This window comes from Staurois parvus, unplaced genomic scaffold, assembly GCF_062004578.1.
Source record: "Staurois parvus isolate SC_StPar_1 unplaced genomic scaffold, SC_StPar_1.0 ptg000439l, whole genome shotgun sequence".
NCBI lineage: Eukaryota > Metazoa > Chordata > Amphibia > Anura > Ranidae > Staurois > Staurois parvus.
Window position 1 is genome coordinate 9,428,082 of NW_028318235.1, and position 16,663 is coordinate 9,444,744.

At 42.7% G+C, this 16,663-nt stretch overlaps 1 protein-coding gene across 2 annotated transcripts in view; it reads left to right on the forward strand.

Annotated features, from left to right (window-relative positions):
• CRTC1 (CREB regulated transcription coactivator 1) overlaps nucleotides 1–16,663 on the forward strand; it is a 222,764-nt gene that overhangs the window by 194,382 nt on the left and 11,719 nt on the right. For both annotated transcript variants that reach the window (XM_089687919.1, XM_089687920.1), the window contains one exon: nucleotides 16,465–16,645. In XM_089687919.1, the coding sequence (XP_089544045.1) occupies nucleotides 16,465–16,645 (181 nt within the window). The remainder of the gene's footprint in view (nucleotides 1–16,464; nucleotides 16,646–16,663) is intronic.

Here is a 16,663-nt window from a genome sequence, read left to right on the forward strand (position 1 = left end):
CCAGGAAGATCAAAGAAGGTCTAAAGTTACCTGTGAGTACAATTAGAAGATGCCTATGTGAAGCCAAGCTCTCTGCAAGAAGCCCCCGCAAAGTCCCACTGTTGAAAGAAAGACATGCTGAAGAGGTTACAATTTGCCAAAGAGCACATTGACTGGCCTAAAGAGAAATGGCGCAACATTTTGTGGACTGATGAAAGTAAGATTGTTCTTTTTGGGTCTAGTGGCCGGAGACAGTTTGTCAGACAACCCCCAAACACTGAATTCAAGCCACAGTACACTGTGAAGACAGTGAAGCATGGTTGCGCAAGCATCATGATATGGGGATGTTTCTCATACTACGGTGTTGGGCCTATTTATCGCATACCAGGGATCATGGATCAGTTTGAATACATCAGAATACTTGAAGAGGTCATGCTGCCTTATGCTGAAGAGGAAATGCCCTTGAAATGGGTGTTCCAACAAGACAACGACCCCAAACACATCAGTAAACGTGCAACATCTTGGTTCCAGGCCAACAAGATTGACGTTATGGAGTGGCCAGCCCAATCCCTGGATCCTAATCCAATAGAAAACTTGTGGGGTGACATAAAAAATGCAGTTTCTGAGGCAAAACCAAGAAATAGAGAAGAACTGTGGAATGTAGTCCAATCATCCTGGGCTGGAATACCTGTTCACAGGTGCCAGAAGTTGGTTGACTCCATGTAACACAGATGTACAGCAGTTCTCACACAGTGCTTATACAACTAAATATTAATTAAGTGATTCAAAGGAAAGCAAAATCTTCAAACATTTTTCAGTTTATATAGTGAATGTTTGAGTTTGTAAAGAAGAATACAAACATTGCTATTTTTTTGAACAGTCTAATATTCACTTTTCTTCAATTTTTTTAGAGGAACAACACAAACTTGATATATTTTTCTTCATGTTTTGATTTGGAATAGAATGTGTAGTGTTCCCAATGCATTTGTGTGTATGGAAATAAAAGCTATTAGAAGGATTTTCAGCTTTATTCACTTTTTTCAACACACTGCTATTATTTTGAACACAACTGTAAGTGGGCAAACTTACAAAATCTGCAGGGGATCAAATAATTATTCTCCACTGTATAAGCATACCTCAATGACTTCCCCTCCAGAATCATTTGATCTGCTTGCAGTTTTAGCAGCCCTGAGCTGATTAGCTGATTTTGCTGATTAGGCTTTATCTGACAAAGCGCCAATTCTTTGGATTAAATTGCCCCTGAGGAGTTGTGGGCATTTCCAGTAGTTTTCAGGTTTAGAGAGACCATCTTATTGATGCATTGTGTGCCACCTTAGAACAATCTGTAACTTTGGCTAGTTCTGTTAGAAAAGCATGTGTATGGGAGAAAGTTTGTAAGACACCCTGTGTGAAGACTGAGAAACTCCTGATAAATTATTCACACTGTAAATATTTTACAGTCCAATATCCATTTTCAGAAGTCATTTATTGAGAAGTAGCCCAGTCCCATAGTTGATCTAGCAGTGCCACTCAGTTGACCAAGTGTTGACTGTTTCCAAAGAGGATGCACCAATATTTATAGTATAGTGTTGTTTTTTTTTTTTGTTTTTTTTTGTCATTCCTTTCCTATGGATCACAGGAGTGCACCCCTGTGGCCCATTTTCAGCTGACAGCAGGCTACAGTCTGCTGTCGGCTGATGTCTCAGAGCTAGCCCAGGCTCTGAAAACATCCTGACCATATATGGCTGGGATCCACCCAGAAGCTTGGATTGGCAGCTGGCTCAGCCTCTCAGCGATACCCATCCGCAGCCCAGCACTCCAGCTGAAGGGGCAGAGCAGAGAGCTGGTCACCACTCTCTGCTCAAAGTGTATGAGAGAACTGAGCAATCAGCGGTGTTTGAAAGCTCAATTCAGAGCCGGCGAGGGACAGATGCATTGTATCACTCTACCTAGGTGAGTTTTTTTTTGTAAAGCCCATATTTCTCTTTTAAGAATCTTATGGATGTTTTTTTTTTTTTTTTCTTTCTGTTGCACAGCTGAAATTTTGATCTCTGACCATTGGATGCTAGTACCACGTTTAGGGGTAGGACACTAGGCAATAAAAAAAAAAAAAACAACTTAGGGGGCAGCCCTGATCATGGCCAAACCGCACATCTGCTAGAGGAATCTCAATTCTTAGCCTAGTGTCAAGGGGTAAGGACTGAAGCTCCCTGTTTGGGAATCTTGGTTCCTTTCTTTTTTGCATTGTATGTTTATTTTTTATTCTGTCTTCAAAACATTCTATCAACTGTTGGGCTGGGTAACAGATCGGATCATTTAAATCCTTTTAGTCTTCCAGCAAAGTTTAGGATTACATGCAGTGCCTTGCCGTGTATTCAGGTTCTGCTGTGACAGGCTTAGCCTTAATGTTAGGGCAGCCTGTAAGTGTTCCTCAGGGGAACACACATGACTGAGTGACTTCAGTGCTCTGGCAAAGTGCCTCTCTCAATCTCCCACCCCCCACCAGCTAGACATGACCCCTGAGAGGCAACCTTTCAGGGGAAGGAAACTCCATTTTATCCTTTCTGGTGGTGGTGAATATGCACCCTTCTTTCCTGCTCCCTCTCCTTGTGTGGCTTGCAGTATTCAGTAGGTACCCTCCTTTCTTCTCTGCCCCCTGTGCTATGTGAACATGGTGCTTGGTGCATTTCCTCTGATGGCAGGCGCCGAGTCCTCTTACCACTACAACCATGCTAGAAACAGCCAGTGGCCTGCTAGGGGCCTTTTTTGTTCTTCTGCAGCTTGGCTGTATGTGGTGTTCAACCCAGACCCCCAGGGGCCATATTGGGGGTGGGTGTCGGCAGCCAGATATGAATGGGCATGAACCAGCATGCATGTTATGAAGGGCACATGTGTACAGGTAACCACAACTAACTATCGTCATGCTAGTTTTAGCTCCAGGATAATGGAACATCTCTCTGCAGCCTTGCTGCTTGTTTTGCTTCCTGGAAACTCCAGCAGCCATGTTTAAGGCAGGAGCTCCAGCGGCTTTTTTGGGCAAGTGCTATTGGCCATATTCTGTATAGGCATGCTTCGGCACCCATGCTATAAAAGGGAAAATGTGGTGTATTGGTGGATGGTGGTTGAGGTCCCTGACAGCACTCATTCTCTGTTGCGGGGGCGGTTCTTCTCCAGGCAGGAATGTTTTGTACCATGAAAAGGGTGACCTTAAAATGGGAAGGAAGCCTGTAGTTTTTCCTTGTATTGTTACCTGTCTGGCACAGAGGGATGCCTTTGACTCAGTGGGGGCTTGGGGATGTCTGTTTGCTTTGGGCTAGAAGCACCTTGGATGCCTGGATACAGAATTTAGTTCCCAGGGGTTACTAGCTAAGGTTCTGCTTTTTTACCTCTCCCCACCTTACGTTTTCCATTTTTCTTTGCAAACCTTTTGGCTAACAGAATTTTGGCTTTTCTGCAAATGCATTATGAACGTGCATGCCCTAGTTTGGCATTGAAGCCTCTAAATGACTTAATTTGAGCCATAATAATATGCCTGGCATCACTTGGTCTTTTCACAACGTTCCCTTCTCTGGGAGCATTTTTGGCCCCTGGAGAACTCGGGGATGTATACTCCAGGTCCCTGCTTACCTGCACATCTGCTCTCCCTTTGCCTGCTGTGGGCCTTCAGTTCTTTCAGCCCTTGCATTGCCAAGTCTTCCACATTCCTTTGTTCACCAGGTTATTGGCTCCTATGATAGTCTGGTCACATTCCCAGGCCATCTCATGTAGAATGTTTTGAGGACTTTCTGTTGTGCCCAACATTGTAATGTGAGCTGGTACTGCCATTGGTAACATTTTGTTTGGATACTGAATCTTCTTGTATGGGCACTGGATCCAATACATAGTTCAGGGTATCTGGAACTCGTCCTAAAAACAGCACTGACCGGTGTTTCCTCTCAAGAGAAATTTTATACTTTTTTTTTTTTTTTCATGGATTTGTCTCCAAATACAGAATACTCTATTGGTGCAGGAGGTGTTTTGGTAAGCTTGTGGCATCAGTATGGATGATCCACCTCCTTCCTCCTCAGTGCTCTCCTCTCCTCTGCTAGTTCAAGATGGAGTGCTTTCATGTGTTCCTCTTTGCTCCAGTTGATTCAGGCTGCTGTGGTACTTCAGCCTGGTGGATGCTTTAGTATCTCTTACAGTCTAGATTATATTTTTGGCCCTTTGGCCTTTTTTACCATCCTGCCTTCTGATCTCTTACTTCAGTGGCTGATGACTGAAACCCCTGACTTGGGAGACAGGGGTTGTCTCTACTCAACTTTGCACATAACTGCATGCCTGTTGGTCAGAAGATTTTTCCCAAGAAAATACTTAGCGGGAAGGATTCTGATCTGTTTCACTTATGTTGAATCTACTTTTTCCATCAGTGCTGCATCTCAATACTTGTGATTCTTTGAAGGATCTCTATTCCTTGTATAGCTTTGGCATAGGTTGTATCCTGTGTAGTTTTTCCTGAATACTCTTCTTTGTTTTTGTCAGGTTCAAGTTTGCATCCTAATGCATTAAGTTAAAAAGCCTTCTGCATGTAGCTACCCCCCCAGTTGCTTTATATATTTACCTGAGCCCGATCTCAAGCAATTGCTCTCCGCAAGAGCAGGGGTTTTCTCCCGCCTCAATGGTCATTGGCTCCCACAGCTGTCAATCACAGCCAGTGAGGGGGTGGGCTGAGATTTCTCTGTGTCTATGGACACGCAGAGCCAGCTCTGGGCGAGCCTACACAAGCCCCCCATAGCAAGCTGTTTGTTATAGTGGGCACTCAGCAAGGGGGAGCCAGGAGTGCAAAGAGCAAGTAAGTGCAATTTTTTTTATTTTAAAAATAAAATGTGTTCCTTTTACAATTTATAGCTGCATTCTGGGATGCAGAACAAATTGAGCCATCTTTACATTGATCTAAAACTATAAATATTTAGTATGTAGTTTATAAACCTCACCTTTCAGTAGAAAAATAGATTGTAATTTTTGTGACATCTCTCCAGTTAAAAAAAATAGCAGCTTCAGCTGGCTCCAGGAGGAGGTACAAATCCAGGCATGTACTTTGTATCCTGCTTTTTCACACTGCATCCTATGATAAACTACAGTTCCCATCATGCAGTAGGAATTGTAGTGAATAGGCATGAATGTGGGTGAGTACCACCACTGTGTCATTACTGCACTGAATGAGCACACCGCCTGTGAACCTCTGGCTGTTAAACCTCTGTGGAGAAGAGTTCCCATCATAGGAGGCAGGACAGGATGGGAGCCTCCTAGCATGTCAGTCAAATGATGCTGCATCAGTGCAAGGTTAAGACCAGGAGTCTTGGACTCCCGAGTCTGCCACTACAGTGCGCTGTGACTTATGCCATAGCTTACTTGGAAGCAACTACAGTGGGGCAGAGACGAGACCAGTGGCCAGGGGGATACATGGCAGAGTAGCCACCTTGTCTTACAACATGGATGTCACAGAGAAATTCAGCCCAATTCACAGATGAAAGACCAGGGGAAGAAACAAGCATATTGCTGTAAGGTAGGAAATCAACAATACTGGGAGGTTATAACATTTCTGCCAGAAGTTCTGCTTTAAGTATTTTCCTAATTTCATGTATACCTTTCTGTGTCACCTTCCTGGTTAATGCTCCGGTCCCCTGAGGACGTGTACGGACATGAAACCATTTGGGCGGAGCTTACTCTATCTCCATTTTTGTGAGTGTAATCGCAGATTAAAAATGAATGAGATCTGTGATACTGGGCCACAGAGTTTTTTTGTGGTTCTTTTTGAGTTATACCTGCATAGTGCTCTGCTGGACCTGGTAATATCAAACCATGCAGAGCTTATTACGAATGTCCATATAAAAAAACAACTGGGTAGCAGTGACCATAACATGATTTCATTTGTTAGCTACAAACAGCAAGCACATATGGGAAAAATATAAACGCTCAATTTCAAGAGAGCTAATTTTCCAAGGCTGAGAGCTGCTCTCCAAGACTTAGATTGGGAGGGAATATTGGCATTGATTAACACAACACAAAAATGGGAGTTCTTAAAGACTGTATGTGAACACACTGCAAAATAAATATATTCCCATGGGCAACAAGTTTAAAAGGCAAAAAATCAAACCTATGTGGCTTTCAGCTAAAGTTAAAAAGGCTATAGATAATGAGAAAAGAGCTTTTATTCAATATAAAAATGAACGCTATCATCGTTTAAACATTACAAAGAATATAACAGAATATGCAAAAAGGTAATAAAGGCTGCAAAATTGAAAATGAACGACAGATTGCAAAAGATAGCAGGACCAACCCCAAAAAATTCTTCAAATATATTAATAGTAAAAAGGTTCGGTCCGAGCATGTAGGCCCTTTACATCATAATCTAGAGTGGTTGACTGGGGACAAAGAGAAGGCAAATTTATTAAATACCTTCTTCAGCTCTGTGTATACAAAGGAGTATGGGGGAGCTCTTGTCCATAATGGGAATGGTATTGACACAGCTCCAGATGATCCACATTGGCTCACAACTGATATGATCCAAAAATATTTAGACAGTATAAAGGTGAATAAAGCACATGGACAGGATGGCATACACCCACGGGTCCTTAAAGAATTGAGCTCTGTCATTTCAAAGCCATAGTTTCTAATTTTTAGGGACTCTTAAATGACTGGGGTAGTACCACTGGATTGGCGTAAGGTCAATGTGGTGCCAATATTTAAAAAGGGGTAAAAATCTTTACCAAGTAAAGATTCGTCGCTGCTCAAACTCTCTCCAACCCCCTTCACCCTCACTCAGCTACCCCCTCATCACCCCTCTCCCACAGCCCCACCACTGCTCTGACCTCCTCTTCCACCCCACCCTACATTCCTCATACTGAAGCTCCCCCAACACTCCACACCTTTGACCTTACTGCCATCGAGGAAGTCTCCAAGATCCTCTCTGATGCCCGCCTCACCACCTGCCCCCTCGACCCTATCCCCTCACAACTCCTACGACCTTCCTCCTCCTCCATCCTACGCTCCCTCACCCACATCTTCAATCTCTCCCTCTCCTCAGGCACTTTCCCCTCCCCTCTGAAACATGCACACATCACCCCCATACTTAAAAAGCCCTCCCTGGACCCCAATGACCCGAACAACCTCAGACCCATCTCCCTGCTCCCATTTACATCTAAACTCCTCGAGCGCCTAGTCTACACCCGCCTATGCTCTCACCTCAACGACAACAACCTCCTCGATCCCCTACAGTCCGGCTTCCGTCCCCTACACTCCACCGAAACTGCAAACACAAATGCTCCTGCGCTTGGGGATGGACTCGATGCTACAACCACATTAAGAATGTCCTGGAACTCGCACACCTTGCTGCCCTCAAATGGACCGGGGAAATCCAAATATACTGAATGGGGAAAGAACAAAAAGAGGGCGCACAGGCCTAGTGCATTACCATAAAAAATGTTTAATAAAAAATAATAAAGTAGGTGTTGTACTCACAAACGACAATATAGTCAAGGCACATCATAAAAGAACAGCTGGATCAACACCGCGCTGAGTAACAGTCCGCAATAGGGAGTTTAGACATCCAAAAGGCTGACGCGTTTCGAGGACTTGCCTCTTCCTCAGAGCCTGGAGGATGTGCCTTGACTATATTGTCGTTTGTGAGTACAACACCTACTTTATTATTTTTTATTAAACATTTTTTATGGTAATGCACTAGGCCTGTGCGCCCTCTTTTTGTTCTTTCCCCATTCAGTATATTTGGACTCCACCGAAACTGTCTTACTCAAACTCTCCAACGATCTTCTAACTGCCAAAGCTAATGGCCACTATTCAGTGCTCCTACTCCTTGACCTCTCTGCGGCCTTCGACACAGTCGACCACCCCCTCCTCCTCAAAAAACTACACTCCCTCGGCCTCAGAGATTCTGCTCTCTCCTGGCTCTCATCCTACCTGTCACAACGCTCCTTCAGCGTTACCTATAATGCTACCACCTCCCCCTCACTCCCCCTCTCTGTTGGGGTCCCTCAAGGCTCTGTCCTCGGGCCCCTTCTCTTCTCCATCTATACCTCCTCCCTTGGCCAACTCATACACTCTCACGGCTTCAACTACCACCTCTATGCCGACGACACACAAATCTATCTCTCAACCCCCCACCTCACCCCCTTGGTCTCAGCCCGAATCACACACCTACTGAGCGACATATCAGACTGGATGTCGCTCCACTTCCTTAAATTGAACCTCTCCAAAACCGAGTTTCTTGTCTTCCCCCCAGCCCGGACACCACCCCCCATTGATTTCTCCGTCACATCCAACAGCGCTACCATCAAACCCGCCCTGCAGGCCAGAGTACTGGGTGTCATTCTGGACTCCAACCTATCCTTCCAGCCCCAAGTCCAATCTTTAACAAACTCGTGCAGACTCCACCTCCACAACATCGCCAAAATCTGCACGTTCCTAACCCCAGAAACCACTAAACAGCTCATCCACTCCCTCATCATATCACGACTCGACTACTGCAACTCCCTCCTCACTGGCCTGCCTCGCCGCTGGCTATCCCCTCTTCAGTCCATCCTGAACACGGCTGCCAGACTCATTCACCTTTCCAACCGCTCTGTCTCCGCCACCCCCCTCTGCCAATCCCTCCACTGGCTTCCGATTGCGCAACGGATCAAATTCAAAATCCTAACGCTGACGTACAAAGCTGTCCACCATACTGCCCCGTACTACATCTCTGACCTAATATCCAAGTACCGCCCAGCACGCACACTCCGCTCCTCACAAGACCTCCTTCTCTCTAGTTCCCTGGTCTCCTCCTCCCATGCCCGCCTCCAGGACTTCTCCAGGGTGTCACCCATCCTCTGGAACTCCCTGCCCCAACCCATCAGATTATCACCTACTCTCCTCTCCTTTAGGCGCACCCTGAAAACCCATCTCTTCAGGGAAGCCTACCCCACCCCCTGCTAACTTGCCGACCTCCTCCACTCTTCCTACCACTCCATCCCCCACAGTTATCTCCTCCTGTGCCACCACCCCCTCCCTCCTAGATTGTAAGCTCGAAAGAGCAGGGCCCTTGATCCCCTCATGTTTTGCATTGTATTGGTATTGTTCTGTCACATGTTCTGTCCCCCTTTGTAATGTACAGCGCTGAGCGAACTATTGGCGCTTTATAAATACTGTATAATAATAATTATAGACCTGTTAGTTTAACTTCTATAGTTGGGAAGATACTGGAGAGTTTAACCACTTCCATACAGGGCACTTTTACCCCCTTCCTGCCCAGGCCAATTTTCAGGTTTCAGCGCTCATACTTTGAATGACAATTGCGTGGTCATACAACACTGTACCTAAACTAAAATTTTATATTTTTCTTCACACAAGTAGAGCTTCTTTTGGTGGTATTTAATCACCGCTAGGGTTTTTATTTTTTTGCTAAATTAACAAAAAAAGACAATGTTGAAAAAAAATACGTTTCTGCTATAAAAGTTTGCAAATAAATAATTGTTTATAAATTTAGGCCAGAATGTATTCTACTACATGTCTTTGGTGAAAATAACCCAAATTATTATTTATTATTTAGTCTGTAGGAAAGTTATAGCGTTCACAAACTATGGTATACTGTATCTGAATATTGATCAATCCTGCAGTTCTGACAGCCAATCTAAATTCTTGAAGTCCAGGAATGTCAGAACAGTACAGCTATCCCCCAAATTCCCCCTTTTTGCAAAGTAGACAGCCCGACGTATTTCATAACAGGCATGGCGAGTTTTTTGAAGTTGTAATTTTTTTGTAATTTTTCGGAAATGAAATTTTTTTTTTTTTTTTTACATACTGTCACTAGTACAGTACAGTGTCATCCTATAACTGGCATGGTGGTGATCAGGGACACTGCTGACTGTTCGCAAAAAAAATTGATAATTTTTTAATTTTTTTTTTACATTTTTTTTCTTAAGATTTTTTTTTACTATTTCACTATGACCAAAATAGTATAATGTTACCATAGTAACATTGTACCACTTTGGGGAAGTGATCTATATTTTTTTTTTTTTTTTTTTTACTCAGTTTGCTTATAGCAAATAATTACTTTGCTATAAGCAAGCATTTACCTGAATGAAATCGATTCATTCAGGGTTTATTTTTTTTTCTTAACTGTGATTTGGCCACAGCTAATCACATGACACAGCTGTGCTGTGATTGGCCCAGCTTGTGCATGTGATCGCTGTGACCATTCACAGCTAGCCACACTTGTATACAATGGATGGCATGATAGAAAGCCATCCTTTGTATACAACTGTCATGTGACCTGCTGTGATTGGTCACAGCAGGTCACATGGTACTGGCAACGGGGTCGGTACACAGATCTGTCGGCCGTATCCAAGGTACACGGCCGGTGACAGATCGCGCCGTTGCGCGGCTCTGCTGGCATACAAACTGCGCATGCCTGAAAGGACGCCATATGGCGTCCACCCGGAGGGACAAGGGTTTTTGTGTAAGGTCAAGTCTACGGGCTTGGAAAAATCCATATGTAAATGGATAGGATACTGGCTAAAAGTTCGTATTCAGAGAGTAGTGGTTAATGATTCATACTCTGAATGGTCTGGGGTCATCAGTGGTGTACCCCAAGGTTCAGTGTTGGGACCCTTACTTTTTAATATATTTATAAACGATATAGGGTCTGAGATTGAAAATCCCATTTCAGTCTTTGCAAATAACACCAAGCTGTGCAGTGGAATAACGTCCTTACAGGATGTCTTCAATTTACAAGCCGACCTCAATGCACTGTTTAATTGGGCAACTGTGGCAAATGAGGTTTAATGTTGATAAATGTAAGGTTATGCACTTGGGGGTTAATAATATGCATGCATCATACATACTAGGGGGGAGTGCAACTGGGGGAATCAATGGTGGAGAAGGATCTGGGAGTTCTGGTAGATGACAAGCTTAATAATGGCATGCAATGCCAAGCTGCGGTTTCTAAAGTGAGCAAAATCCTCTCTTGTATTAAAAGAGGTATAGACTCCAGAGAGAGATATCATATTACCCTGTATAAATCATTAGTAAGACCTCATCTGGAATATGCAGTTCAGTTTTGGGCACCAATTCACAAAAAGAGCATTGGGGAACTTGAGAAGGGCAACCAAACGGATACAAGGCATGGAGGAGATCAGCTATGAGGAAAGATTAGAGGAACTGAATTTATTCTCTTGAGAAGAGGAGATTAAGGGTAGATATGATCAACATGTATAAATACATCAGTGGTTCATATAGTGAACTCGGTGTAGAGTTATTCACCCTGAGGTCAACACGGAGGACAAGGGGGCACTCTTGATGTCTGGAGGAAAAGAAATTTAATCTCCAAACACTGAAAGCTTTCTTCACAGTGAGAGCTGTGAAAATGTGCAATAGACTCCCTCAAGAGTTGGTTCTGGCCAGCTCATTGGATGGTTTCAAAAAAGGCTTGGATTCTTTCCTAGATACACACAATATAACTGGATACTAATATTGGTAAAGTTGATCCAGAGAATATCCGATTGCCTCTCGGGGGATCAGGAAATAATTTTTTTTTTCTCAGCAGGTGCAAATTGGATCGTGCTTTGTTGGTTTTTTTTTTTTTTTCCTTCCTCTGGATCAACTGGGTTTAGGATTATAACTTTTTTAATTTTTTTTTTCTATGATTGAACTGGATGGACTTTTGTCTTTTTTCAGCCGGACTAACTATGTTGATGGTCCACTAGAGTTTTTGCAAAGTTGCTGGAGCCATTATATCAGACCAGCTAGTGGCTACTAGAGGTGGTTCCTTGATGTGAGATTGCCCCCAGGTTATTGCGGTTTGCTTTTTTGATTTTTTTATGGTAGATCAACCCACCTGTAACTGATCATTCTGGTAAGGAGTGCCTCTTAGTGGTGGGTTACTTTATAAGGATTTCCTGATGGAATTTATCACAGAATTTGTTGAATAAGTAGATCTTCAGACTTCCTATTTTTATCTTTATGCTTAATCCTACTTTTTCGTGTTTGAAACTTTAAGCATTATTTTGCATGATTATTTATTGCACTATATAAGCACATCAATGTGTAATGAATTTTAGAGATAAATTAAGCAAATATTGAATAACGACTTTTTCCAGAGACAGTACACTATTTACACTCGCCACTCTCTCAGCTTTGAAGTTGTACCTATTTTATGAATTGATCAGGTTTATTGCTAATGTATTTTTTTTTTTATATTTATGCACTTTATGACCCTGTGCTTACTTCCAGACTACTTGTCTCCCTGGTTGCCCTAACCCCTGTGTCGTTCTTTTTCTGATCTGAGAGCCTTGTTTTTTAAGTTTAATCTGGGCCTACACAAGGATGGAATGTTAAGGCCTAAAGGCTATTTCTTATCTTCCATGGTTTTGGCATTCTTCAAATAGGACATGGTCTGTTGTCTTTTTTCCAGCTTCAGTGTCTCTTGGTATTTTCTCCTTGCTATCTAGCTGTAGGTATTGCTGTTTGGGTTCTCTCATGGTCAAATTTCGATTGTAAGTCTCACTTTCTTCAAAGTCCTTAAAAGAGCCCGGATATATTTTATCCAGGGGGTCCTCTCAGGTTGGGGAGGTTCTGTAATTTCATTTGCTGCTCATGTGTCTCACAAACAACTTTTTCTGGTGGTAAAGTTGTTTATTTTCCCATCTCATTCGGTAGACAATGCTTTGAAACGTCCTAATGATCAGAAATCAAAATTTTAGCTATACTTTTCAATGAACAGGATTTTTTCCCTGGTAGGCCCTACATTGCAGTCTGCCATGGCTGCAATTTTAGTTTGAATTCCTCTTAAGTTCTATTGTTTAACAGTTTCCTTTCAGGTTGATCCCACTAATTGTCCCTGAAGGCATATGGCCCTGTACATGGTTACCACTTGGTGTAGTCTTTAGCCCTGTCCAGATGCAGTGTATTCTGCCTGCCATAGAAGTGGACAGGCTTTAGGCGGCAGGGCTGGACACTGAACCTGTGCCTCCTGATTGCACTAAAATACCAGGATTGCATGCACAGGGAATATATGCCCTGTGTGCAGAGAGCCCTTTAATTAATTATACAGTCATACAGTAGATATGTGTAAACTTCTAATAACATAAAATTCCCCGTTATACTGCATTTTGTACTTAAATAAGAACACTTAGTTACTATTTAATGTAGCTTGTGTATTAAGTTGCATCAAGTTATTCAGATGTCCTTCGATAAGATGTGTGCTGGTTTCTTGATGCCTGAAAAAAGTAAGTGTTGGTCAAAAGGGTTTCTGGCTGCAGCTACAATTATGAGTTACAATGGGCTGATTGGTGATCACACTGTGTGCACAATTATTAGGCAAGGGAGTATTTTGACCAAAGCATCATTTTTATGCATATTGTACACCTCCAAGCTGTATAAACTTGAATGCTTATTGGATTTAAGCATATCAGGTGATGTGTGGTGTTTGGCCTAAATAAGCTGAGAAAACTGTCAAAGTGATCAAATAGTTGAATTGAAGGTGTATGAGACATTCAGTTTCTGCAGGAAAGAGAAGTTATCCATCACCTACAGCAGGCCTTGAAATGTCCACTCGCCTGCTCACCAATGGCGAGTGGAAATTATGGTGGGGGTGAGTGTGTCCCCCAGGGCCATCTTGCTGAGCAGGCTCGGAGCTTAGGCCGGATTTGTTATTGGCACTAGGAGCGTCAGACTGCTCCATAGCTGAGTGCAGTGAAAGCAAAGCAAGGAGTGTGTGCTGTGCTCTCTGCCTCCCACTAGAGTGCAGTACCCGGCTCTCTGAGTGAACAATGAAGGACTGCAACTTTTTAGGGGGGTGGGTGTACATGTGTGTTTGTGTGTGTCTGTTTATGCATGTGCATGTATATGTGTGTATCTGTACGTGTGTGTGTGTGTACAGGTGTCTCGTTGGTGGCGTGTAACTCTTAAGGCCTGGCTAGTAGCTCAGAACTTGAAATTCAAAAGCTTGCCAGTGTCCAATCACCTGAATGTACATGCCTGTTACTGTATAATAATACATTGCCTGTAACCTGTACTGTACTCCAAGATACAGAATTTACAGGTAAATCAAAATTACTTTTTCTTTTTTACAGACTTCTGTTGAATCCTGCTTATAAAACATTTTCTGTCCTGTGGAGAAACAGATTTGTCACCCTAGGACTGGAAGTATGTTAGGGCAACAGAATACCTCCCCCTCAACGATTCTCCATAACAAAGGAGCGAGGTGTTTTGAAATCCTCAGAGATAACTAGGAACAATAGATCAGAGTACAGCACAGGATATTATTGGCTCACATGGATTTTGGTAGGATCTGCAAGTATTTGCACTTTTCGAACACCTACAGCAAACTAATTGTCGATTACATTTTTACCAGACCAAAAGGGAGCAAATAAGACCAGTGCCTTGTTATAGTTTACATACACTTAAGTGTACTTAGGGAGAAAGCCCATCAATGAGGTTAACGTGTCTCCCTAGTACTCTATACAGTATTGCCAAAAGTATTGGGACACCTGTCTTTACACGGACATGAACTTTAATGGCATCCCAGTCTTAGTCCATAGGATTCAATATTGAGTTGGCCCACCCTTTGCAGCTATAACAACTTCATCTCTTCTGGGAAGGCTGTCCACAAGGTTTAGGAGTGTTTCTATGGGAATGTTTGACCATTGTTCCAGAAGCGCATTTGTCAGGCACTGATGTTGGACATCATCTCAAAGGTGTTCTATCGGGTTGAGATCAGGACTTTGTGCAGGCCAGTCAAGTTCTTCCACCCCAAACTCGCTGATCCATGTTATTATGGACCATGCTTTGTGCACTGGTGCGCAGTCATGTTGGAACAGGAAGGGGCCCCCAGAGGTTTTTTTCAGGACACTAAGGAAAATGTTGTTGGGGTATATATGGAGGAAGAAAAAACCGAGGATACGCTATGAAATGCTGACTAGAATTAAAGAGAAAGGAGGCCTAGGGCTCCCAGATTTTAAGAGATATTATAAAGCGGTCTTGATTGCGAGAATTTTTGACTGGACTCATAACCCAGGGAAAAGTTGGGTCAAAATTGAAAATATATTGAGTGGGTCCAATCTACATAGAATTATATGGATTCCTACACATTATAGAGGTCTAGACGTTAACACAAGTGTGTACACTTTTATTGTTTTAAAAGTCTGGGATATGTTATTCAGACAAAAGGGTTGGGCTTTCAACTCACAGTTAATGCCACTTAAAAATACAGATTACTTTGTACCTGGGAAGGAAGACATCACAGGGAATTGGATTATTAAACAGGATACGCAACTGAGAGATATAATGGTGGGTGAGGATCTTAGATCTTATAGAGAGATGGAGAAATTAAAGGGAGAGGTTTTTAGCAGAATGGATGAGGTCCGATATCACCAATTAAAACACTTTTTTGAGAATTAGAAAGGAGTGGAATTTATTTGAAAGTTTATTAGATACACGGGGAGATGGGAGACACGGAGTTGCTAAAATATATAGAATTTTAACGGAACAGGAAGGGGCCATCCCCAAACTGTTCCCACAAATTAGGAGCATGAAACTGTCCAAATGTCTTGGAATGCTGACGCCTTAAGAGTTCCCTTCACTGGAACTAAGGGGCCAAGCCCAACCCCTGAAAAACAACCCCACACCATATCCCCCCCCCCCCCCAATCAAACTTTACACTTTGCACTTGGCACAATGCAGTTAGGCAAGTACCGTTCTCCTGGCAACCACCAAACCCAGATATGTCCATCAGATTGCCATATATATTACTTTCTATTGAAGCAGAGTCTTAGCAGCCCGCCAGCCTTATAATGTAAACAAACACCAGGTACTTGAAAGCTGCTATAAACCAACTGAAACCTTACTTTTGCATCTTTGGAAATTAATTTCTTCACAGTAGTGCAGCCAGAGAGAGCGGTAATGGCTTTTTTTTTTTTTTTTTACTTTTTTTTCGTTAAAAAAAAAAAAAAAAAGTAAATACTTTACGGCCCATAGTCTGTGCCCAGGTGCACTTTTATCATTAAGTACTCATTTCCTATCCAAAATAGTATTTTAACTAATATTATGGTTGAAGAGCAGGCACAAAAATTTACCCTAATTAACCCTTTACAAGATAGTTGGAGATTCATGCTGCATGCTGTGTCCACATGTAAGCTTGACTTTTGTTTTAGATTGTAGCCCTGATCTGCCTAAATGGCACAATGCAAAATCCCAGTCAATAGAGGCTCTGGTATTGAGTTGTAACACTGTCCAGGGGGCGGGATGTACCAGTAAGTCCAATTTGAAGAAGTCAAGCTTCAATGCAATTGAAAATTGTGCTTTGGTGAAAGGTCTCCCTAAAATTTGTGGCACATTTTGAGATGCCTTTTGATACTGGTTTGACACTTAGAAAATTATTATATTTAAGACATTATACCTCCAGCAGTGTGTTTATAATAGAATCCTTTCCCTTTTTTTTTTTTTTTTTTGCAGCTTGAGCAGTTTAATATGATTGAAAATGCGATTAGCTCCAACAGTCTGTACAGTCCTTGCTCAACCCTTAACTACTCTCAGGCAGCTATGATGGGACTTACAAGCAGTCATGGTAGCTTACAGGACTCGCAGCAGCTAAATTATTCCAGTCACAGCAACATCCCCAACATCATTCTCACAGGTATGCATATCTTTTTTA